Here is a 26,453-nt window from a genome sequence, read left to right as displayed (position 1 = left end):
AGCAATGATTGTAAGGATGGAGAAGGACGAAACAGTGCGTTCTGTTGCACATGAGATGGAACCAACACAGGGGCAACTCATCAGACTTACAGACAACTCCTACTTGACTTTTCATATTATGAAATTTGCCCTCATGCCCTCACTTTGAAACAAATGAACCAACCCCTACTTTAAACAAATTCCTCATCACCATCATCTTCACTTGCTGCATGTGCAACTTTTAAATTTTTGAAAAGGCTTCAAAAGCCTTTTCTTGTACTAATCAAAAACTCACTACCACTGAGTCATTTACTATTCATAGTAATCCTATAAGGAGCTCTGGTAGGGTAGTGATTACAAGTCGGGTTGCTAGCTTCAGCAGTTCAAAACTACCAGCCGTTCCATGGGAGAAAGATGAGGCTTTCTGCTCCTGTAAAGATTTATAACCTCAGAAACCCTATGCAGGGTCACTATGAGTCAGAACTGGCTCCATGCCACACCACCACCACCACCAGTAATCTTATAGGACAAGGTAGAATTGCTCCACAGGATTTCCAAGGCTGTAAATCTTCAGAGAAGCAGACTGCCACATCTCCCTGCCTCTAGCTCTCCACTCGTTGTGTGTGGAGCAGTGGTGGAGCCAGCCTTTTCATTAGTAGCTGAGCCCTTTAACCACGGCACTGCCAAGGTTCCTTTCTTATATAAAGACTAAAGAAGAACCAGATGCAATCACTTGAACTCACCTACAAGTGAGTTCACATTCACAGATCATGTTTCACAACCCTGGAACTACCTATACCTAATAAAAGGCCAATGTTCTCTTAACATACATGGTATCTAATCAACTACAGGAGGGCTTCAAAGTGTTCATGGAAAAATTCCACTATCTTTTAGCTCTTTTTTTCCATGAACTTTTAGAAGCTCCCTCATAGTCTTAAAAGCTTACTTCTTCCTCACTAATTTTCCAAATGTCTCTCAAAAACAGTTGTCTTCAAGTACCCATCACGGTGATCCCACATGTGTCAGAGTGAAATATGCTCCACAGGGTTTTCAATGGCTGATTTCTAGAACGGAGATTGAAAGGCCTTTCTTCCAAGATGACTCTATGTGAAACCTCCAACCTTCAGGTTAGCAGCGAAGCACATGAATCATTTCTACAACCTTTTGCACTAATGCCCCCATTTTCCTGTCATGTAGCCTTTCGAGTCCTGGTGTAGCACTGTAAACACAAGACTGCTAAACACAAGGATGGCGGTTCAAAATCAACTCAATAACCCTATACACGTTTGCTATGAGTTGGAATTGATTCAGTAGCACTTAACAACAGCAAGCCTTCTTTGTCTCTGTTGTTTTACGTGCCTGGGTTCAATCAATCCTGACTCAGAGTTCCCTTTGCACAACAGAACAAACCACTGCCCGATCCTGTGCCATCTTCAAAATTGTTACATGTGAGTCCATTGCTGCTGCCACGTGCCAATCCATCTCGTTGGGGATCTACTTCTTTTTCACTGACTATCCACTTTACCTAGCATGATGTCCTTTCTCTAGGGACTGATACCTCCAGACATGTCCAAATTTACAAAAGACAAAGTCTTGCCAACCTTGCTTCTAAGAAGCATTCTGATGTACTTGTTTCAAAACATATCTGTTTGTTCTTCTGACATCCATGATACTATTCTACATTCATCTCTAACACCATAATTCAAATTCAAAGATTCTTCACTGGTCTTTATTGGTCATTGTCCAATTTTCACATGCTTATGAGATGACTGAAAGTACCATAGCTTGGGTCAGGGGTACCTTAGTCCTCAAACTGACACTTTAAAAAAGTCCTTTGTAGCAGATTTGCCTAATGAAATAGGTCGTTTGCTGCTTCACCTTAACTCGCATATGAGTAATTCATGGTCTTTTCTACAGTCTGCCCCTGGCCTTGTTTAGCTGATGGTTGAGCTTCTCCACCATCTCTTCCCACAGATGTAGTCAATCTGATTCTTGTGTATTCCATCTGGTGAGACCCATGTGTATATTAACCTTTTATGTGGCTGAAATAAAGTATTCGCTATGAGTAAGTTGTTGATCTAGCAAAATTCTATCATGTTATCTCCAGTATCATTTCTATCACTAAGGTCTTATTTTCCAACTACTGATCCTCCCTCTTTATTTCCAACTTTTGCATTCCAATCACTGGTAATTATCAATACATCTTGAATAAATGCTTCATCAATTTCAGACTGAAGAAATGGATAGAATTCTTTAATTCATCATTACTGGTTTTAAAGGTTGGTGCGTAAATTTGAAATAATATGGGCATTAATTGATCTTCCTTGTAGGCTTATAGATATTATCCTATCACAGACAGCATTGCATTTCAAAACAGATCTTGAAATGTTCTTTTTGACTATGAATGTGATGCCATTCCTCTTCAATCTGATGTTCCTAGCATAGTAAACCATTCAAAATGGTCAATATCAGGCTAATATAAATAATGCCTAGGATATCGATCTTCATGCATTCTACTTCATTTTTGAGAAGTTGAATTTTTCCTAGAGTCATACTTCATCCATTCCATGTTATGATTATTAACGGATGTTTGCAGCTGTTTCTCCACATTTTGAGTTGTGCCCCATCAGCAAATGAAGGTTCCTGAAAGCTTTGCTCAATTCATATCAACATGGTCAAACTCTACCTTGAAAAGGCAGTTCTTTCCACATCTTATTTTGAATGCTTCCAACCTGAGGGCTTGAGCTGCCAGCACTCTATCTGACAGTGTTTTCTGCTACTATTCACAATGTTTTCTTCTTCTGGTATGGTATCTGACATGTCCCGCTCCTACTCATAATATTTTCAATGGATAGACACTGAGAAGTGAAAAAAAAACCTGTAAAATCAGGGTTCTATTAAGTTGGTGGTTTGTCTCTCTACTCGAGCTGTACTCTTCTTTCCCAACCTTGTTCCATGGCTATGTTTTAGGCGTTTAATACACCCTTTTCAGTTGTTAGCTTTCTAGTTTATATATGTTCAAAATTAAATAACAGTGAATTCAGAGTGAATGCCAAGCCTTACGCTATACACCTTATGTGAATGATCAAATTTAAACTGCAGAACAGCCCTGTAAGAGAAGCACTATTATTATCCTCATTTTACAGCTAGAAAAACTAAATTTTACAACTGTTCAGAGGTTTGTCAAAGAAATCTGACTCAAGAGCCTAACTTTAAAGAGTTCATGAAAAAAATCCATTATCTTTTCATTTCATTTTTTCACAAACTTCTTTAAGCCCCTTGTACAAACAGAACATTCAAGGCTATTATGATATACCCCTAATTACTAATCTAATAATCAGTGCAAACTCTTGCCATTAATTTCCTAAAGTCTACATGCTGTTTCTGAATCCACAGTCTTAGACCAAGTGTGTCCTATTTTTTCTTCTCTTCATGGAAAACGCCCATTCAATCTTCCCCTAGGGAACTTTCTCTAAGTTCACCTCCTTCCCCTCCCCAAGAATTATTTGAGCTGCACTGTATGGTCCCACAGCATGTAGACAAGATCTCCAGAGCAGCACTTATGTATTCTATTAAAATGCCATAAAATCAAACAGGGTGAAGGAAGTGTTTTACTGATATTGCATATCTAGCACTTTCAGGGGTGTACTCTTATTTTAAACAACTGGCCCTGCATTTCTGTTCCGAAACTTTATTATGTTGTTGCTGTTCAATGCCATCGAGTTGGTTTCAACTCATAGGGATCCTGTAAAAGGTTTCCAAGGAGTGGCTGCTGGGTTTGCCGTGCTTATCCTACAGTGCCACCCCAGGACTCTGAAATGTTATTATGGGAGACATAAATTTCATCAGAGTAATGGTGAAATCTTTTAAAAGTATTCTAAGGAAGGGATGATTCGAAACAGGATTAAATGCCTATATAGAAGTATCCTGGATTTTTGTTCCTTGAATTATATTATCTTTCCCTTAATCTCCCTACAGTTAATTTTCATATTACTCTAGGCTTTGGAGGAAGTATTTGATTTCATATGAGAAATTAAAGACTAAATTTAAATACAGGATACAGTATATAAATAGATGTATATGTGCACACACACAACTTCATTATAGTATACATATAGTATACATTATAGTATACATTATAGTATACATATAGTATACATTATAGTATACATTATAGTATACATATGGGAATACTCTAGTATAAGTACTTTACTGCAAACCACAGGATTGGCAGTTCAAGCCCACCAGCCACTCCATGATAGACAGATGAGGCTTTCTGCTCCCACTAAAGCCTCAGAAACCCTAAACAAGGTCACTGTGAATCATGGCCAACTCGATGGGACTTAAGAACAAGCCATATTATAGTATACACAGATAAAGAATCTGAGTATGGTGCTGTGGGTTAATGTACTGAACTGCGAAGTTGATGGATTAAGCTCACCAGCCCCTCCTTGAAAACCCCAGAGTCACTAGGAATCAAAATCGACTCAACGGCACTTAACAACAACATACACATATACATAAAATAATAAACTGTGTGTATAGAGCAAGAGTGCTGGTGTGGTGCTATAGGACAAGCACTGAACTGCTAACCACAAGGTCAGCGGTTCAAACACACCAGCTTCTCCTCAGAAATGTTTTATAGGGTCACAATGACTCAGAACCAAGTCAGTGGCACTTAACAATGACAACATATATGCACGCATAAATGTATTAACAATGTATAGGAATTTTATCCAAAGCTTACCACATGGCTGGCAGAAATTACAGGATAAAAGTCCTTAGCCCTTCTCTTTTTTTGCATCCTATTAATAGAATCCAGATTTTACATGTTCTTTTTCACCTCTGGGTAAGTTTATCTAATTCTCAGTCCCTATTGGTCTCCTCTCTTCAGGGCAGGAGGAATCCTGGTATAAAATGAAGTAAGCACTGGGCTGCTATGTGAACAGTTCAAGCCCATCAGTTGCTCTGTGAGAGAAATGTGAGGCTGTGTGCTCCCATAAAGATTTCCAGTCTCAGAAATCATGAGGAGTAGTTCTACTCTGTTCTAAGGCATAGGAATTGACTCGATGGCTGTGAATTTGTTTGGATTGTGTTCTCTAGTGCAGAGTTAATAAAGAAATTTGAATTATTTAGAATTCCAAGGTATTTAATAAAATGAGAGCTGGGAGAAGAGGCCCTTGATCTCTACATAAACAAAAGGCAGTCTAAATCTAGGACACCCAGGCTTTCCCTCCAGATCATACCGTACAGTAAGTAATATGCAAGTGAGTTGATGGTCCAATGATAAACAAAATGCGATGAAGAGATCACTGAGAATTGTCATATTGTTCACAATGCTGCATAGGAATTTGAAGACACTGAAATTTAATGTAAATTATCAAAGAAAATGCAAGTTTATCTTTTTTTTGTTGTTAAGAAAAAGTCACCAACTTGTATAAGACAGGTCGATCCTGCAGGGCTTCCATTGCCTGAGTTAATACTGGGGATATGTCGCATGATTCCTGTGTCAACATTCTGCATTCACCTGAAAAATAATTAACATTATAACCTTTTTAAAATAAAGCTATTTATTAAACCCACTGTAGAAAGCAATCTAAATTCTATAGTATCACATGAAAAAAACTGCTTGGAAATGCCCAGGGAATATGCTGATCAGACACTAGTATATGCTGCCAGACAAACTAAAATTTTAAGCTTTAGTATTTATGGAATTTTAAATGACCCCATATGCCATCTGGCACAGCCCAAACCTCTATTTTAGTATTAAAACAAAGTACAGTTCTGAAGAAACTGATCAATGAACAAATATTTACTGCTATACACATGGTAGTTCAATGGGGAAGGAGGTATACTAAAAATTACGTTACCTGTTTCTTTCTTCAAAGAATTCTAAAGCACTTGCTAAAAATGTTTATGTGGAAAACTGATACACAATAGTATAATTTTCATTTCAAAAATGTTTGGATTTTATTGTAATTGTCGTAACTATAAAGGTAGAAGTTGTTTAACAAAAAAGGAGAAATAGTTAATCGTACATTCCAAGATCAGAGGACCCTAAGACCATCAAGGGAGAAGAGCACAAGCAGAACACAGGATCCTCTCCAGAGAAGCAGCAACACCAAAGATGGAGACAGAGGTGATGGCATGAAGAGATAAAGCAGCTGAGTACTCTAGACTCATGGAAATATATAGGCTATGTGCTGGCGGCCAGGAGACTGGCTTACAGAATGTGACCTTTGGTTGTTTAAACTATCATATATTCCTGCATGTTTTTGTGTATGTAAAAAAAAAAAAAAAGAAGGAATAGAGGCAAAAACCGATGTTCTTCCATGTAAACTATCACTCAATTCAAATAAAAGCTTTAAAAAAAAATTTTTTTGGATTTTAAACTCTTTTTAAAAGTCTCTATGCCTACATTTTATTTTACTATTCAAATTGTCATAAAAGAGCTCTTCAGGTGTTAAAGAGTAAAAATTTCACTGACCAAAGTCATGGTATTCTCAGTCAGCTCACATGGAGTCCTGGCGTGGCACTGAAGGACAGCGCTGGACTACAAACTTCAAGGTTGATGGTTCAAATCTACCATCAACTCATCCAAAACCTTATACAGGGTGGTTATGAGTAGGAATATGAGTAGGAATCCACTCTACAGCACTTAAAAACAACAACATATGCATGCTGAACAATAAGGAAAACCTGAGAAGAATCGATGCATTCAAATTTTGTGCTGGCGAAGAATACTGACAGTACCCTGGACTGCCAGAACATACAAATCTGCTTTTAAGAAATGCATCCTTCAGAAGCTTCCTTCAAAGAAAAGATGTCTCACATACTCTGGACATGAGATCAAGAGGGACCAGTCCCTGAAAAAGGACATCATGCCTGACACAGTAGAAGGTCAGCAAAAAAGAGGAAGACCGCTCCACCTAGATGGACTGACAGAGTGGAAGCAAAAATTGGCTCAAACATGACAAGTGCCAGGATGGCACAGGACTGGGCAGTGCTTTCATTCTGTTGTGCATAAGGTGCCTGTGAGTCAGAACTGAGTTGACGGCATCTAACAACAACACAAATTTGAATTTTATCCATAAAATACTTACTAAGTGCCTATCTCTGTATGACAAGCTCTGTGTGATAGACTGTGAGTCATAAGGTCAGAAGTTCAAGTCCACCAGGCTCCTACAAAGATTTACAGCCTTGGAAACTCACAGGGTCACTATAAGTTGGAATCCACTCAACAATACTTAACAAAAAAATAACAAGTGCCTATTATGTTTTTTAAAACTTAGAACCTGTTTGGAAATTTCTAACTTTTTGATATTTGAGAAATTCATACTAAGGGTATATCTAACTGACAGAATAGCATGCATGTACGTGTGGGAGGAGAGAGATCTTAAAATGATTCCACAGTCCTAGGAGTCAGAGGTCCAATGTTTAGAACCATTACTCTTACCTTAATACAAGGTGGCGTGCTACTAGAGATACGGCTAATTAAGTGTTTCTAGCAGAAAGTGTTCAGAGCTGGGAAAAGACTTTCAGTGTAGTCATGGAAAGTTCCTCAAGGGTTGAGATATGACTTGGACATAGAGACAGCCAGACAACAGTCCCAAGGGGAGAAAACAGTATGAACAATAGAAAAAGGAATAGCTTTCGAAGAAAAAGTTGTTGTTGTTGTTGTTGTTGTTGTTGTTGTTGTTGTTGTTAGGTGCCATCGAGTTGGTACCGACCCATAGCGACCTTATGCAGAGCAGAACAAAACATTGCCTGATCCTGGGCCAACCGCACTACTGTTGCCACGCTTGAGTCCGTCCATGCTGCCACTTGGCTAATCCATCTTGGTAGGGATCTTCCTCTTTTTCTCTGACCCTCCACCTTACCAAACATGATATCTTTCTCCAGTGCCTGGTCCCTCCTGACAATATGTCTGAAGTATGAGAGAAGAATTTTGGCCATAATGGCATCCAAGGAGCACTCTGGCTGCACTTCTAAAATGGATCTGTTGGCTCTTTTGGCAGCCCGTGGCACTTTCAATATTCTCTTCCAACACCATAACTCAAAAGCATCAATTCTTCTATGGTCTTCCATATTCACTGTCCAGCTTTCACATGCATATGAGGTTACTGAAAATACCATGGATTGGGTCAGGCACACCTTAGTCCTCAAGCTGACATCTTTGCTCTTTAACACTTAAAAAAGTTCTTGTGCAGATTTGTCTAATGCAGTATGTCATTTGATTTCTTGACTGCTGCTTCCATGAGTGTTGATAGTTGATTCGAGAAGAATGAAGTCCTTGACAACTTCAATCTTTTCTCCATTGATAAGAATGTTTATTGGTCCAGTGGTGAGGATTTTTGTTTTCTTTACATTGAGATGTAATCCATACCGACATCAGTAATTAAGTCCTATTCACTTTCAGCAAGCAAGGTTGTATCATCTTAAGTCAATATGGGCTCCTGGTGTGGCACTGTAAGATAACCACAAGTTTGTTGTTGTTAAGTGCTACTGAGTTGGTTCCAAATCATAGCAACTTGTATAGGGTGCCGAATGAACGGCTGGTGAGAGTTTGAACCTCCGACCCTGCTGCCCTTTAAAAACAGATGTGGCTGGTAAAAGATTTAATCAGAGACATAAGCCTGAAAAACAAGCAGGAAAGATTCAGAGCTTAAGAGAAACTGACCCTCTATGGCAGACTTAGAAGATAAAAGAAGAAAGCCACAAGTCAAAGAATGCTCTAGAAGCCTGGGTAAGACCTCAGCTGACAGCCAGCAAGGAAACTGGAACCTCAGTCCTAAAACATCAAGAAACTAAGTTCTGCCAACAATCTGAATGAGCAAGGAAATGGAGGCTTCCTTAGAACCTCCAGAGGGAGCACAGATCTGCCAACCTATTGTCTTTAACCTATTGAGCCTCATGTCAAATTTCTGACCTACAGTTGAGAAGTTAATAAATCTGGGTGGCTTTAAGCTGCTGAGTTTGTGGTGACCTATTATTGCAGCAATAGAAAAGTAATACATCATTTATAATTGTTGTTGTTATTAAGTGCCAATGAATTGGTTCTGACTCATGGCAACTCTGCGGAGGGTTTCCAAGGTTGCGTACATCTTTGCTGGAGCAGAAATCCTCATCTTTGTCTCAAGGAGCAGCTGCTTAAACTGCCGACCCTGTGGTTTGCAGGCCAGTGTTTATACTGCAAAGCCAGAGTGCTCCCATCCTTCATAATCCTGTTGTACTTGTCAAGTGCTGTAGAGTTGGTTTTGACTCATGGAAACCTGTATAGGGTTTCAGGAGTGGCTGATGAGTTTGAACTGTCAACCGTGTAGTTCAAACCAGTCTTGCAGTCCTCCAGTACTTTATCCCACAGCACACAACAGTACGCCCTCCTTTATAATATAGTTATAAAATAACAAGACATGCCAGGGAATTTTAAGTAATCCAGGGCAGAAATACTATCTATATATTTTTTTATTCCCATCCTTAATTAACTGTAGTGCTTGGTTGATAGTTATGTGCCATTGTGTTGGTTCCGACTCATAGCGATCCTGTAGGGGTTTCCAAAGAGCAACGAAGCACAATCTATTCAAACACAAAAGGTTTTTTAAAATACTTTTTAAATACTAAGATAAAAATATAAAAAGAAAGATCAAGTGAAATTTAAAAATCAATTTCTAGCATTTATGAATTCATACCACATGAAAAAAATCTAACTTACTTTGAGCCCATCGGTAAAGTCTTTCATAAGCTGTTTCTTGAAGCAAGGCCATCTGTTCCATAATTTCTAAACTATAAACATTTTAAAGATTCATTACAATTTAAACTTAGCCAACAGCTACATCTAAGCACCTAATGAGCTTGTTTGATTACAGAATGATTTGGTTATACTATATTAACTTCTTATTGTATGAAATGACTTATGAATGTTATTTTCAATGGAATAAATGTCTTCAAATTTCAACATCATTACTTATTTATCTAACTGCTGTTTTACTTTAAGGTTGTTACATTAATCTTCTCCTTATCCAAAGGTAAATAAAGATTAAACTCTTAATTCACAACTGTCAAGCACTTTAAAAATAACATATATTGATATTATATAAGGGGCAATGCAATTACTTCCAAAAGGTTACTCACCCTGCAGTTTGTTGGTTTGTGCGCAAGAGAACTTTCACATCATTATGAATCTGTTTTACTCTTCCCAATGCTTTGAAGAAATCCTTCAAAATTAAGGACATGACTTTAAAATTCCTTTTTTTTTTTTTCCAGATAAAAATACATTAACTGAAATTTTACTACAAAAGGATAATAAATTATGTCACCTATTCTAATGAAATGGACCTCTGGTGTGGTGCTGTAGGATAAGTACTGGGCTGCTAACTAAAAAGTTGGAGGTTCAAACCCACTAGCTAGTTGTTCCTTAGAAACACTATGCAGGGTCACTATGAGTTGGAACCAACTCAATGGCACACAAAAACATTCTAATGAAGCCTCCCTATACTGATCTTATAAAAGGTAAAATATGTATTATGAAATATGCATTAATACTAATTTTAAAACAGATTAATTCAATGCCTGTGGTGCTGTAGGATCAGCAGTGGACTGCAAATCACAAGGTTGGTGGTTCAAACCCACGAGCTGCTCCTAGGAAACCCTATACAGGGTCACAATGAGTCATGATCAACTCCACGGCACTTCACAACAGAAACATTATTTGCCAGAGAGTGCTAGATGCCAGGGGCACAAAGTTAAATAAATAAATATGTGTATATATAATCCCTGTCCTCAAGAAGCATACAATCTAGTGAGAAAGAAATGCAAACCTAAAGATAATTATAGAAAGCAAAATGTACAATGCATTACATATTTCAAGATATAATTATACACAGCATTCTTATCACCCAAAACAATGTTTTATATATCTTTTTTAGAATTGGACATCTGAAAAACTCATTATATATAGAAGTTGGCTGATGCTAAACATCAAATTTATTCTTTTCCTTTAGCAAAATGTACTGGAACCTTATAGCTTCCAGATAGCCGCAAATAAGGTTCCAAACGTGAAAATCATGTTGTTGTTGTTTTTAATATACGATATGTTATTCAGAGGGACCAGTTCCTAGAGAAGGGTATCATGCTTGGATACCTTATGAAAAAGATGAAGACCCTCAATGAGACAGATTAACACTAAGCCTGAAACAAGGAGATCAAACATGGTAATAGTTGTGAGGCTGGCACAGGACCAGGCAGTGTTTTGTTTTGTAGTGTCTGGGGTCACTATGAGTCAGAATTGACATGACAGCACCTAACAACAAAGCCAGAAACCTTTTCTACTTTCTTACAAGTGGACACAGGGTGAGATGACAAGTATTTCAAATGTGCAACATTCCTTGAAGGGTAAGGGAAGTAAGTACTAATAAATCATATATCCCTACCAAATCCACTCAGCAATTAATTCCCACACCCAGGTAATCGGTCCCATTCTTGCCTGCTGCTGCTGCTATGTGCCACCGAGTCAGTTCTGACTCACAGCAAGTCTGTATAGGGTTTCTAAGGCTTATTATAAACATTTATGGGAGCAAAAAGCCTTATCTTTCTGTTGTGGAGCAGGAGACCTTGAAGATAGCAGCCCAATGCATAACCACATAAACTGTATACTGCCAGTGTTCCTTCCATTCTTATCTGTAGATGTTGAGTCAGTTCATACTCATACTGACCCTATATCAGATTTCCGAGGGGCAGTTGGTGGGTTTGAACTGCTGACTTTTTGGTTAGTAATCCAGTGCTTATCTTTACAACACCCCACCATGATTCTTGGTAAGACAATAGCGGTACCTTTCAAACGATGCTCAGAATGGCCCATAGACAGGGACACAGACATGGAGGGTGAACCGTCCAGCTGATATATGAAGTGAGGGAAGACACACAAGAACACCCAAACTTGCTGAAGTACCCATCTGACCTAGCCTCGATGGTTTGATAATCAGAACTCAACTAGAAGAAGATTTAAGAAAACCATTTTTGATAAAGGAAATGGGTATAATTTGCTACAATTTGATGAACTTGACCTATACTTATGGATGTAGTAGCTCAAAATACCAACAGAGAGGGAAGGAGTCTTCCCATCAAAGTATCAATCCTACCCCCTCTGTATACAGGGTAGCTAGGGATGGGCAACTTAGACATTGGCTACCTAAAATGAGGGGGTGATAAAGGCACGAAGGGACTGGCTTACAAGTTTTCAAGAGGGAGTTTAGCTTAAAAGTGTGCAGAGGAAGATAGAGACTCCACTGAATAGTTTTCATCTTGTCTAGACATGTCTGGTGAACAGAAATGGAGATAAGATTCTTATGATTCAATAGTGAGTTACTGTTGTCATGACTAATTGTGACTGTCACAACTGTAAAGGTAAAAGCTTTATAACAAAAACGGGGTAGTAGTTAATCTTACAGACCAGAAACAGAGGACCCTAGACCATCAAAGGAGAAGAGCACATTTGGAATGAAGGGCCTTATCCAGAGAAACAGCGACACTAAAGATGGAGGCAGAGATGAAGACATGGAGAGAAGGAGCAGTTGAGGACTCTGGACTCATGGAAAGAGAGGGACTGGGTACTGGTGGCCAGGAGGCAAGCTTGCAGAATATGTCCTTTGGTTGTTTAAAGGATTATATATTCCTGAGTGTTTTTGTGTACATCACCCCCTACCCCCCTAAAAAAAAGAAAACAAAGGGAATGGAAGTAAACACTGTTGAATGATGATGCACAGAGGAGATTGTAATTGCAATGAAATGGTGTAAAGCCAATGTTCTCCCATGTAAACTATCACTCAGTTCATAAAAAAAAAAAACTTAGAAAAAAAAAGATGCTCAGAATGATGTCAGTAGGCTTAGATTTACACTCCATCCCAGTTAGGAGTTCAAAGAATTCCTCTAAATGTCTTCAATAAAAAAGAAAGAAATTAAACACTTCCCTCATATTAAGAGGTTTATAGCTCTGCCAGTGAATTTGAAAAGAATAATGATTTTTAAAAAATCAATGAGATTAAAGATTCACATTTCTAATTCTAAGAAAAACAAAAGTTGAAACAGAAAGAACGTGTATTCATTGTACTGTCCACAGAAAATGTTAATATGAGGAATACTATGAGGAATGAAGATGTGTGAATGTATGAATATTTGTATTGGAAGGAAAGAACAGAGGAAGGTAAGAAACGAAATCCTCATATTTCAGGATAGATAGAAAATCCACTTAAAAATTTAACATAATCATAACATATTCTTTTTACCAATTAGATCTACAACATAGAATAAGAAAAAAAAAAAAAAAAGGCAATTAGCAACACTGCAAATGGTTGCTAAAGGTTAGCGATGGATGGGGAGGAGTGGAAGTGTTTTTAATGATAAGCCTTGCAGAGTGCACTTTCTGATTTCTAAAAACAATGCATGTGTTACTCTGAATAAGAAGAAGACCTTCATGGAGACTGAGTGACTGGATGGCATCAAACAACAATTAGTTCAAAAATAAAAATGGAAACATTCATTTAAAATATATACCACTTTATTTTCAAGCAAATATATAATTTTAAAATATTTTTAGATCTATAGCTTTTGTTTATCAGATGTGAAAATAAAGCCTTCACGGATTTATTTCCCCACAGATCTGTAAGAGGTATGCTTTAAACCAAAATGACAGAACGCAGGATACCTCAGTAATAGGTCCCTCTCTCAAGCCTCGGAGAACATTCATTTCATCAGGTGTCAGCTGGAACTTGGATAAGAAGGCATCTGCAACTTGTGCTCTTATTTCTAATCTTTGACTATAACAAAACAAAACAATAAATCAAGCATGTTATACATTTGCATAACTTTAAAACAAATTCTATCTCCATGGAACAAAGAACTTAGTTTGGCCCTTTGACTCTGGTTTGTGAAAATAGCCTGGACAATTTAGGTGCTATCTTTCTAAAGCAGCCTGGTAAGTAAAGGATGCAGAAGCCCCGTTCTGAGAGAATTAACTTCAGGAAAGGGGCTAGGGGGTGGTAATATAATTACACATATTCACTGACTGGGTAGATCATTACTAAGCATGAAATCCCAAGTCATGCATATTCACTGAGATGCCAATGGCTAGGGGTGTTGGGACCTTGGAGTGCTCTCTGACGCTTCAAGGATTAGTGAGAACACCTATGCTGCATGTCCCTGGGGACAATGGAAGCCTGTGGTGCTGGGAACTCTGCCAGATCACATCTGATACATCTTGTCATCTGTGTCCTTTTTAACTATAAGTATAGGTGACCATTTCCATGAGTTCTGAGTCATTCTCATGAATTATCAACTCAACCAGGGGCAGTGAGAACTAGCAGAGAGAAAGCCTGGCATGTGCCTATTTGGCTTGAAGAACAAAGTCATAACCTGACTTTATGAGTGGTTGGTGTTTACAAGACAGTGACAACAGAATGCTACAATGAGAAAGTGAGGATACAAGTTTTCCTCACACTTTGGGAATTAGCCTTATGTTGGCTACTATTCATACAGCCTCTGACTAAACTACTTCTAAAATTAAGATGTGGTAGACCCTCCATGCCTTCTACTAAAGCTTTGATTCTACCTTAAATACTGGCTGATAAGATTAGCGGACACTGTTTTACTTCAGATACTTTCACAGAGTAAACGGAGTGCCAAAGGAAGAAATATATGCACAGATGGCCAGTGTGTTACAATCCACAGTCATGGACATGGACTTGAGTCATTCACCTTGTAACAACAAGGCTAGTTACAGGAAAGAAATATATGCACAAATGGCCTCTGTGTTACAATCCACAGTCATGGACATGGACTTGAGTCATTCACCTTGTAACAACAAGGCTAGTTACAGGAAAGAAATATGTAGCTGCTTTCCTTTAATTTCCTCTCAGTGCAATACAGTACACAATAGCTAAAACTTATGTCTACTGTTTGGTATTCTAGCTTGGAAACAGAAATCAAGAGCATAGTTACTAACTCCTCAATAAGGTATAAATCACTTCTCCACTTTTTCTACATACTTGTGGCACTGAAGGACAAGCACAGGAATGAAAGGCCAGTTTGAACCGCAAGGTCCTGGGGTTCAAACTCATCAGCCACTCCTTGGAAACCCAATACAGGTCACTACAAGTAGAAACCAACTTGATGCCACTAAACAATAGTCAAAAGAAAATTTTAAATCTTTTAAATTATACTATTTGAATACAGTCCATCTAAACTAACTGTTAGGGAAAGGCACAGTCTTGTTTAAAATACAAATTGCAAGGACCAAGAGAACGACTAGGCCCAGTCACCATCTAAACACAAGTTAGGAGCACTAGCTCACTATCTGCCTAATCACAAACCGCAGGAGAAATGAAAACTTGTCACTCTGTCAGACCTGAAGATATATAAAGAAAATTACTTCATTAGTATTATTCACAGAATCAAACGCCCTGACTGAACTACCCAGAAAGCAGCAACAGAAGTCCTCCAGATGGCAGTAATGTTGTGCTCATTACAAATGATAGTCTCCTAAGTAAACTGATGCAGATTTCAGTGACATATGTCCTTATCTTATTGATTTCAAAAGTTACAACAATAGACTTAGTTTTATAGTCCAAAAGCTCCAAGTACAAGGTTTAAAGTAAGTAAAAAACAACAACTTTATAGATTTCCTTAGCACTATACTTATTAGCCATTTCAACTAAACCTTTTGGAAACTTTTTTTGAATTGAGCATTAAAATTAATTAATTTATGGCACAGGAAAATTGGGGTTTTGGGTTTTTGTGTGTGTGTGTATGTGTTTCACAGTTGCATTTTTTTTTTTAACTAAAACTAGTATGACACATATTAATCATATCGCTTAAGCATTAAAATTCATTCCAAATAATATGGCTGACAGTATATTAAAATCTATCCATGAAATAAAGACACAGAACCAAGAGTTTTATAGCTACCAAAGAATGGTCCAAAAATATTTTTAACAATGATCATGAGTTAAAAAGTTTATGGAAAAATTTCACTACCATTCAAATTTTATTTTTCTATTAATTTTTGGAAGTAGTCTGTCTTTCTATTTTTAAAACAAAGGTTTGGTATCTCAAGATAACAAACTTTAAGGATGTGATTAGATAAAGTCTACTCTATTTTTATGAAGTCCTGGTGTGGCCATGTAGGATAAGTACTGAACTGCTACCTTCAAAGTTGACAGTTCAAACCCACCAGTCCCTCCTTGGAAACTCAACAGCACTTAACAACAACATTTTATTTTGCAAATCACTTTTAGTTTTACTTCATATACTCTTTCCAGGTAAATGTTCACCATCATTCTGACAGAAAATCAGTTTTAAATAGTCTAATGGCTTGGGAGTATTCACACATTCAACTGATGCTAGTGGGGAGCTACAATGCGTAAGTGTGATGTAGTGAATTATTTAATGTCTATTCTAACCACAGTGTTTGTAGACTCCCACCAAGCAACATTTTCATGATGGCTCTGAGTAAGACAGAGTGGGAGAAGACACTGATAGGGAAAATGAGTCATCTCAGAAGCAGAAGGGGGAATCTCACTACCATCAAAGAAGGGCTGGAAGTCGAGTGTGTCCTTTGGACATCAAGATCCCCACGCAATGACCTCCTTGATGCAGGGACAGAAAGCTGTGATACCAAGTAAGGGGAGACACACAATAACACCCAAACTTGAAGATAGTACCCATCCAACCTAGCTTCAATGGCTTGATAATCAGAACTCCCACTAGAGGAAGATAAAAAAAAAAAAAAAAAAAAAATTTAAATGATAAAGAAAGGAGTGTAAATTGCTACAATTTGATGAACTTGACCTGTACTTATGGATGTAGTAGCTTATAATACCAACAAAGAGGAAAGGAATCTTCACATTAAGTATCAATCTGTCTCCTCTGTATACAGGGTTGATAGGGACGGTCAACTTAGACATTGGCTATCTAAAAATGAGGGCATGATAAAGGCAAGAAGTGACTGACTTACAAGTTTTGAAGAGGGAGTCTAGCTTAAGAGTGTGCAGAGGAAGGTAGAGACCCCACTGAATAGTTTTCATCTTGTCTAGATGGGTCTGGTGAAAAGAAATGGAGATAAGATTTTTATGATTCAATAGTAATTGTTGTCATGACTAACTGCGACTGTCACAACTGTAAACGTAGAAGTTTTATAACAAAAGCAGGGGAGTAGTTAATCTTACAGTCCAGAAACAGAGGACACTAGGACCATCAATGGAGAAGAGTATGAGCGAAATATGGGACCCTATCCAGAGATACCGTGACACCAGAGATGGAGGCAGAGATGAGGACATGGACAGAGGGAGCAGTTGAGGATTCTGGACTCATGGAAAGAGAGGGACTGGGTGCTGGTGGCCAGGAGGCAGGCTTGCAGAAAATGTCCTTTGGTTGTTTAAAGGATTATATATTCCTGAGTGTTTTTGTGTACATCACCCCCCCACCCCTCCCACCCCCAAAAAAACACAAAGGGAATGGAAGCAAATACTGTTGAACAACGTTGCAGAGAAGAGATTGTAATCATCGCAATGAAATGATGGTGTAATGCCAATGTTCTCCCATGTTAACTATCATTCAGTTTCACAATAAAAAACTTTTTAAAAAATGTTTGGAAACAAAACAAACATTTAGAATCCTGAGATACATTTTACTTCATTCCATAATTCATTGATTCCAACACTGGGCCCAATCATTTCAAGGATTCTCAGAATAAATTTTAAAGGAAATAAATAGTTTCTATTAAAAGGCTATTCTCACCTTCCCTCTGTACAGTGTTTACAGAGATGGGCAATTTAGACACTCACTACCCAAAATGGGGGGAGGGGGTGCAACAAAGGCACAACCTGTCTAGATGGAGATGGTGAGAGGAAATAGGGTAAGACTCTTGTGGTTCAATAGTGAATAATTGCTATCAGGACTGACTGTGAATGTTGCAAATGTAAAGGTGGGCATTTTGTAACAAAAGGAAGGGAATGGTTGATCTTGCAGCCCAGGAACGGAGGACCCTGGGACCATCAAGGGAGACGAGCAGAGTGCAGGACCCCATCCAGAGAAGTAGTGATGCCAGAGATGGAGGCAGAGATGAAGACATAGAGCAATGGAGCAGCTGGGGACCCTGGACTCAAGGAGGGAGAGGGGCTGTGTGCTAGTGGCTGGGGGTGCTGGCATTCAGGACATACCCTCTGGTTGTCTGGATGGTTATATATTCCTGAGTGCTTCTGTGTACGTTCAAAATAAAAAACAAAAACAGAGGAATTGGAATGAAAGCAAATGCTGTTGAAAGATGATGCATGGAGAGAATTGAAATCATTGCAATGAAACAAAATATGACAGGATGAATGTAAAGATGATGCTCTCCCATGTAAACTATCACTCAATTCACAATAAAATAAAATTTAAAAAGACTATGAAAAAGTTGCATATGAGATTATGGTTGTTGTTGTTACGTACCGTGCAGTCGGTTCCGACTCACAGTGACCCTGCACAGGGTTTCTGAGGCTGTAAATCTTTACGGGAGCAGAGAGCCTCATCTTTCTCACATGGAACAGCTGGTAGTTTCGAACTGCCGATCAATGGTTTGAGCCCACCAGTCACTCTGTGGGAGAAAGAAGAGGCTTTCTACTCCTACAAGGATTCACAGCCTCAGAAACCCTATACAGGGTTGCTCTGAATTGGGACCAATTTGATGGTACTTAACAACAGAGCCTGTGGCTATATAATCCCTGTCTATTCTACAAGTGTTACTGTTAGGTGCAATTGAGTTGATTCTAAAGCATCGGTAACCCATGTGACAGTAGAACAGCCCTCCCATAGAGCCTTCCAGGCTGTGACCTTTCAGGAGCAGATCAGAACTTTCTACCATGGAGCAGTTAAAAAAAAAACACACAAACTCACTGCCATCGAAATGATCAGACTCCTAGAGACCCTGTATAGGGTTTCTAAGGCTCTCGATCTTTCCAGGAACAGACAGCCTCATCTTTCTCCCACGGAACTGCCACCGGGAGTGAACTGCTTACCTTATAGTCAGCAGCCCAGTGCTTATCCTACAGCATCACCAGAGCTCCCAGAGCTGCCAGTGCTCTTAGATGCCGGTGAGTCAGCTCTGACTTACAGTGACCCTGTATAGGGTTTCCAAGAAGCAGCTGGTAGATTTAAACCTTGCAGTTAACAGTCCAGTGCTTACCTACAGTGCCAAAGGGTTCTAGTGTCCCACAAAGCTTTAAAAAGCCTCAGAAACTCTATACAAGGTGGTTATGAGTTGGAACTGACTCCAAAGTACAGGAACAGAATTGATGTTACAGTGACTCTGCGTATTCCTTTCATCTTCTTGTGATGCTTCCTGCTTCACTAAACGTTCTTCTCATGTTGTTGTTTTCTTGTTAAGTGTATGTTTCCACAGACAGAGTCTATTTGATTCCTGTGTGTTCCATCCAGTGGGGTCTGCATGTAGAGTCACTGCTTATGTTGTTGAAAAATGTATATCCAATGAATAAGTCACTGATTTTGCAACATTCTATCATGATATCCCCAGCATCATTACTATTACCAAGGCCACATTTCCCAAATGCTGATCTTTCTTCTTTGTTTCCAACTTTGTCATTCTAATTACTAGCAATTATCAATGTATTGTTACTGAATGTTTGATCAATTTCAGATTGCAGAAGCTAGTAAAAATCTTCAGTTTCCTCATCTTTGGCCATTAGTGGTTGGTGGGTAATTTTGAATAATAGTCCCCGGACTTTCTTATAGGTGTATGGATATTATACTATCACTGTCAGTACTGAACTTCAGGATATATCTTAAAATGTTCTTTTTAACAAGGAATGTAGTATCATTCCTTTTTAATATGTCATTCCCAGCATAGCAGACCATATAATTACCTGATTTAAAATAGGCAATACCAGTTCATTTCAGTTCACTAATGCTTAAGGAGTCCTCTTGTGGTGCTATGAGATAAGCACTGGACTGCTAACTAGGAAGTGGACAGTTGAAACCTACCAGTCACTCCTTGGAGACCTTGTACAGAGTCACTATGAGTAGGAACGAATTCAATGGCACTTAGCAATAACAAGAATGCTTAGGATATCAACCTCTGTGGATTCCAATAATTTTTTACAACATCCAATTTTTCTAGATTTATACTTTGACCATTCCACATTTTCATTATTAACAGATGTTAACAACTACTTCTTCTCATTTTGAGTCGTGCCACATAAAAGGTCCAGCCACGTCATCAGACACAACTCTATTTTGAGGCGGTAGCTACTCCCCAGTCATACTCTGAGTATCTACCACCACTCATCTGTCAATCTGTCATATGGTGGCTTGTGTGTTGCTGTGATGCTTGAAGCTATGCCACTATTATTTAAAATCCCAGCAGGGTCACCTGTGATGGACAGGTTTCAGTGGAGCTTCCAGACTAAGACAGACTAGGAAGGAGGACCTGGCGAGATCCATTCCTTAAACCACTGACTAGTGAAAACCTAGCAGCAGTGCATACTTCAATAGTGTAAAGCTATAAAAAACATGCAGTCATGAAGTCAATTCTAACTTATAGCTACCCCATAGCACACAGTAGAAATGCCCGTAAGATTTCCAAGCCTGTTATCTTTATAGGAACACATTGTCACACGTTTTCCCACGTGATAAAGTGTAGGGTACATGAAGAGCAGAACTATGAGGGAACAATAAAAAGAGAAATTAGGATAACATCACAGGTCATTCCAAATGACACCTAACACCAATATTAACATTTCCAGAAGTCGGGAAAAAAATTTGTAATAGAAAATTCTTCCATGCACGAAGTCAAAATTTGTCACATTTAAATTTCTACTTTGAGACCTAGTTCCAATCGCTTTTAAAAAAGACAGATCATCCAATATTTGAAGGCAATCAACATCACTTTCTTAGTCCTCTACTTCTAAATAAACGTTTCCATTTTTTCAACCCTATGCCATTTTTAACCCTTTATCATCCTATTCATACTCTTGCAGATGTCCTCAGTTTTTTATGAAAATCTTGATTCTGTTATTGGTATCTTACATGTAACTTTCCACACTTAGTGTTACTTTCAATCCCAGTATGTAATTTCTTCTCTCAAATCTTTGAGGAAATGTTACAGAGGTCAGGATTCAAAAATCCTAAAGTCAGAAAAGCACTAGAAATGTATTTGCAGATCAACCTTAACTCATTACAAACCAATTTGAGGATAGGATTGTTTAACTGTAAGGTGCAATTAACTGTAAGCTCAAAATGAAAAAAGAGGTTTTAGGGTCACACTACCTAATTTCAATTCTTACCTCGGCAACTTCCAATAGTGTAACCCTGAGGACTATACTAAAGTGCTTTCCTGTTGTCTTGCAGAAATCATAGTAAAGATAAAAATAAATTTTAGTGGAAGAGAAGATAACCACTAAAAGGGGACTACAGCTCTAAAGGTAAGAAATTATGCTTAAGCTTCAATAAAGTTTTAATACTTAATTTTACGTTTTTTCTCTGGCATAAAGAACAAAATCAAGAAGCATTATTATAGTCTATATTATACCTTTCAACTAGTCTTAAAACTTTGACGGCTTTCATTTTTTCAGCAGTCAAATCTTTTTTAACCAAACTTAAATCCTTCATATAGTGTATGATAAAAGGAAAACTCTTCTAACTAAAATTACCACAAGAGGCTCTGACTCCCCAAATTCCATATCCCTAAACCTTGTCAAGAAACCCCAAAGTTTAATGGGCTGTATTTTGAAAAATGGATTGGCCTGAACTGCGAACCACACGGTCAGAAGTTCAAACCCACCTTGGAAACCTACAGGGTTGTTATCTGTTGGAACTGACTTGATGGCACTTAATAACAACAACATGAGTTAGATGTTCAACATTCAATAGTCCATTTCCTAAATGTGTAAAAAAATATTACTGCTTTGTTTTATACTATCTGTTAAGAATGCTTTTAAAGTGATATTAGTACACAGGTACATAAAGTACTTCATTTTGTTAATTTTGTGCCATATTTCTATAAAGTTATACTGGTTGCTATCCCAACTGCAAGAGAACATTTCCATTGATTTATGAGTCCTCTTACATGAGTAACCCTACAACTTTGCACTCTTTATAATTTCCCATCATATTTTAAAGACAAAGGAACTATGCTCAGAAGGATTACAAACTCATTATGAATGAATGCCAAGACTAATGGATGCCACACTGTGTAGTGGCCATGTACTTGTCATTCTTGTTAAAGGACAGTATTTTTCAAATTCTGTTGACCATGACTTTCATTAAGAAGCACATTTTAACTATGTAGTTAAGAATCATGTTACAAACAAAACAAGATACCAATCTGGCCTTTTTCCTTGGTTCCTAAGAGATGTTGTTGTTGTAATGACCCTGCATGGGGTTTCCGAGGCTTCAAATCTTTGCAGGAGCAGAAAGCCTTATCTTTCCCCAACAAAGCAGTTGCTGGGCTCGAACTATGGACCCTGTGGTTTGCAATCCAGTCCTTATTGTATGGAGCCACTATGCCCCCTACTAAGAAGTACTTAGAAGTTCCTGAGTAACTAAGGTATCTTTATTATATAAAACCTCTAGACCACAACTGGGGATTCTTGCTAAAAATAAATGAGGGTTGACTCAACCAGAAAGTTATCAACTAATTCAGAAGTATAACTTCCTTACCACGCATATGCAATGAGGCCTCATCATGACTACTTGGTGAAATTACTAAAGGCTCTGAATACAGACGTCAATAGTTTCCCAGAAGGAAAGATGATGTGTCCTCTTTGGGATATGGAAGTTCTATATTGGGAACCCTTGTAAATCATGCATCTCTCTTCCTAATGATGATCCTAAACTATATCCTTTTGACATAATAAATCTATAATCAAAAGTATAGTAATTTCTGTGAGTTCTGCAATTTATGCCAACAAATTATCAAACCCAAAGGAATAGTGGGAGCCAGTATCTAAAGGCAAGGGAGACCCTCAAGCATGAGGCTGGAATGGGAAACCAAAATTACAGCCAATAAGAGTGCCATGTCCATAAGGAGCCCTGGTGGCACTGTGGTTAGGCACTGGGCTGCAACCACAGGTCAGTGGTTCACACCTACCAGCCACTCTGTGAGACCAAGACTAGATTGTCTGCTCCCATAAAAATGACCAGACTTGGAAAACCCTATATAAGATCTCAGAACTGACTCGATGACAGTGGATATGGGTGTCCTGAAGGAGTCCTAATGGTGCAATGGTTAAGCACCCAATACTAATGAAAAGGTAGGCAATTTGAACCGACCAGTAAGCACCACAGGAGAAAAGACCTAGTGATCTGCTCCCATAAAGATTACAGACTAGGACACCTGATGGAGCAGTTCTACTCTGTCACATAACATAGGGTAGCTGTGGGTTGGAATCAACTTAATGTGTGGACTCTTGAGTATACAGTTAGTATCTGCCTACTTGGCAGTCTGAAGCATAATGTCTTTTCAACTTATGAACTCTAACCTAGCTCCAGGTGGTTCTCATCAAAGAGAACGTACGCATTGAGAGTTGGCATCAAAGACGACTGTGAAGTAGGAAGTGGGGATTAAATTAATCTACAAAATTTGGGAACAGGACTTAATTCTTATCCCCAAATGGACTCCTGCAGTATCCTGCTTACAGCGTTGTAGGACAAGCACTGGGCTGCTAATCACAAGGTTGCTGGTTCAAATCCATCTGTTGCTCCTCGCAGAAACCCTATATAGGATCACTGAGTCAGAAACTACTCAATGGCACTTAAAAACAACAAATATCCATCCACAGATATACCATTGCCAGAAACTGAAACAAAGGCTTCATAAAATACTTATCCAGACTATTTTCTATGTAATTCTTTTTTAATTCATTTTCTTATAGGTTAGTAATAATCCCCTTAAAAGACTGCTCAATCTATTGGTCTTAAATTGCAGTTTGAAAATTGTTGGACTTGACTAGATGGGCAAAACTCTTTCTATAAAGGGCTAGAGAATAACTATTTTAGGCTTTGTGGGTTACACAGAGGCTCTGTTGTTATGTGCCATGGAGTCAGTTCTGACTCATAGCAACCTTGTACAGGGTTTCCAAGGCTGTAAATCTTTACATGAGCAGAAAGCCTCATCTTTCTCCTGCGGAATAGCTGGTAGTTTCGAACTGCTGACCCTGAGGTTAGCAGCCCAATTCATAACTGCTACAATAACAGAGCTCCTTATTATAATCACTAAACTTTGCCATAGTAATATGAATGCATCCACATTGTTGTTGTTAAGTGCTGTCGAGTCAATTCTGACTCAGAGCAACCCCGTATAGGGTTTCCAAGGCTGTAAATCTTTAAAGGAGCAGACAGTCTCATCTTTCTCCTACAGAGCAGCAGGTGGGCTCCAACTGCCGACCTTGCGCTTCACAGTCCAGTGTTTATCGTACAGAGCCACTGTGCAGCCATAAACAATGTATAGACACATTAAGCCTGGCTGTGTTTCAATAAATTTTATTTATAAAAACAGGTGTTGGGATGGATTTGGCATGTGGGCATAATAAGCAGTTAAGGTAGCAATATCTCCATGTTATTGAAGAATCACCTAGAATACACAAGAGGTTTACGTAACATACCTGGCTATTGAGTGTAGAGAGTTGAAAGGCACACTGCCTCCTGGTGGAATGCTTTGCTCTGTGTGTACTACTTCAAATCATGAAAGTGCATTGCCAATGAGTTTTAGAACAATAATATTCAACATAACTCATTGCACTGCTTCCAACTGTGCTTCCTTTAGTCACTCATTCAATCAAAAACATAAGTACGCATATTTGTGTATCTGAAAAGAAGCTGTGTAATTAACTCTTAATTAGGGTACAGGGGAGAAAAGAAGAAACAATGAACTTCTGAGAAATATAAAATTACTGAAAATCTGAAAACACCCACATTCTATAGCAAACAAATAACACAGCATCAACTATGATCTTTATACCTCAAATCATTTTAGTGCTCTTAAACTCTTATTCTTATGTTTGCTTTACAGTTTTGAATATACTGAACCAGTTTTGAACTATATTTTTTATTATTACATTTTAACTTTAATTTGGAGTTATCTATAATCTTCTTTCTACTCAATCCCCAAATTAATCAAGAGGTGATTTTACAATGAAACTTACCTTTCAGCTTGAAGCTTAGTGGTTTTCACTATTAAATCCTGAGTCTGTTCTTTCGCAGCCTACAATTATGAAAAAATTTAACATCAGTACATTCCAATTTTACTTCAGAAAACTAGCATCACAACTTACTGAGGTTCAGAATTACAGCATATGGGACTACAGTCCACTAATCAGAAGTTTATGAAAGGTCTAATTAATTAAAATAGATGTTTCAAAGCTCATTATTATCTAGTTTTAATTCCAACTCATAGCAACCCCGCATGTTTCAGAGTAGAACTGTATTTCACAGGACTATCAACAGCTGTGATCTGCCAATAGGAACGACCAAGCCCTTCTTCCAAGGCACCTCTGGCTGAAGTCAAACCCCAACCTTTCAGTTAATATACTACCTTTAATAAGAGAAACTCATTCAGAGTTTGCAATACAAGAAAGAAAAAGGTATTCAGGATGAGTACCAGGATGTGGATTAAGGAACTTTATAGTCCATGATGCTTTTTAGTGAAATAATAGCACTGATAGAGCAAGTTAGGAAAGAAGAACATGATTACAACTATGGACATGTTAATTGGGATAACAAGAGTTATCTAAATAGGGTTATAGAATAAGGCACTGATGTGGAAGTTCAATACAAATGTCTGAGATGAAGATAAACCTAGGAGAGTTGGAATAAAATACCTTGTGCATAGGGTTTTGGTGAGGAATAGAGATGGCCCCATCTAAAAGACATAATTCTGATAATATGTGAGGCAAATGCTTTACTTATGATCAAGTTTCATATTCAGCCAGAAATGACTTGGAAACGAAAACTTGATGAAAAGATATTCTATCCTAAGTAAATAGTCATGAATTATATATATTAAAACAAATAGGAAATGTAGCCAATCAGATTCTCTCCCAAGAGCTTGAACTGGGGACTGTGACAGATGTCAGCAGTGAAAACAGAACTGTGTAGTCATGACACAGGTGTACACAGCGGGTACATCTGGAAGGTACAATGAGTGAGCCAGAATTACGCATATGTTGAAGTCAGTAGGAAGCAGAAACTATAAAGCAGACAAAAACACATCCATCAAGTGGAGGGTGAATAGGTCTGCTAACCAGAGAAAACACTTAAAAATACTTAGTCATTTTAATGTTTCCAGGCTTGGAGGGTGACTAATAGCCATCGCCTCAGGGATTACACAAATCACTATCTGACTAGTGTAAGCCTGGTCATTTTTTCTCCCTTAAGTTTTGTTTTGTTTTGTTTTTTTGTTTTGTTAACAGTCAATACTTTTTATTGAAAAT

At 38.2% G+C, this 26,453-nt stretch overlaps 1 protein-coding gene across 1 annotated transcript in view; it reads right to left on the bottom strand.

The window, feature by feature from the left end:
- COG6 (component of oligomeric golgi complex 6) overlaps window positions 1–26,453 on the bottom strand; it is a 117,373-nt gene that overhangs the window by 72,624 nt on the left and 18,296 nt on the right. The window contains exons 4-8 of the mRNA XM_006873715.1: window positions 25,167–25,225; window positions 13,679–13,790; window positions 10,111–10,193; window positions 9,692–9,762; window positions 5,413–5,506 (exon numbers count right to left, since the gene is read on the bottom strand). Coding sequence (XP_006873777.1) covers window positions 5,413–5,506; window positions 9,692–9,762; window positions 10,111–10,193; window positions 13,679–13,790; window positions 25,167–25,225 — 419 coding nt within the window. The remainder of the gene's footprint in view (window positions 1–5,412; window positions 5,507–9,691; window positions 9,763–10,110; window positions 10,194–13,678; window positions 13,791–25,166; window positions 25,226–26,453) is intronic.

The sequence above is a fragment of the Chrysochloris asiatica genome, unplaced genomic scaffold, assembly GCF_000296735.1.
Source record: "Chrysochloris asiatica unplaced genomic scaffold, ChrAsi1.0 scaffold00250, whole genome shotgun sequence".
NCBI classification, from domain to species: Eukaryota; Metazoa; Chordata; class Mammalia; order Afrosoricida; family Chrysochloridae; genus Chrysochloris; species Chrysochloris asiatica.
The sequence above is the reverse complement of the archived record's forward strand: the minus strand, read 5'-3'. Positions and strand labels throughout refer to the sequence as shown.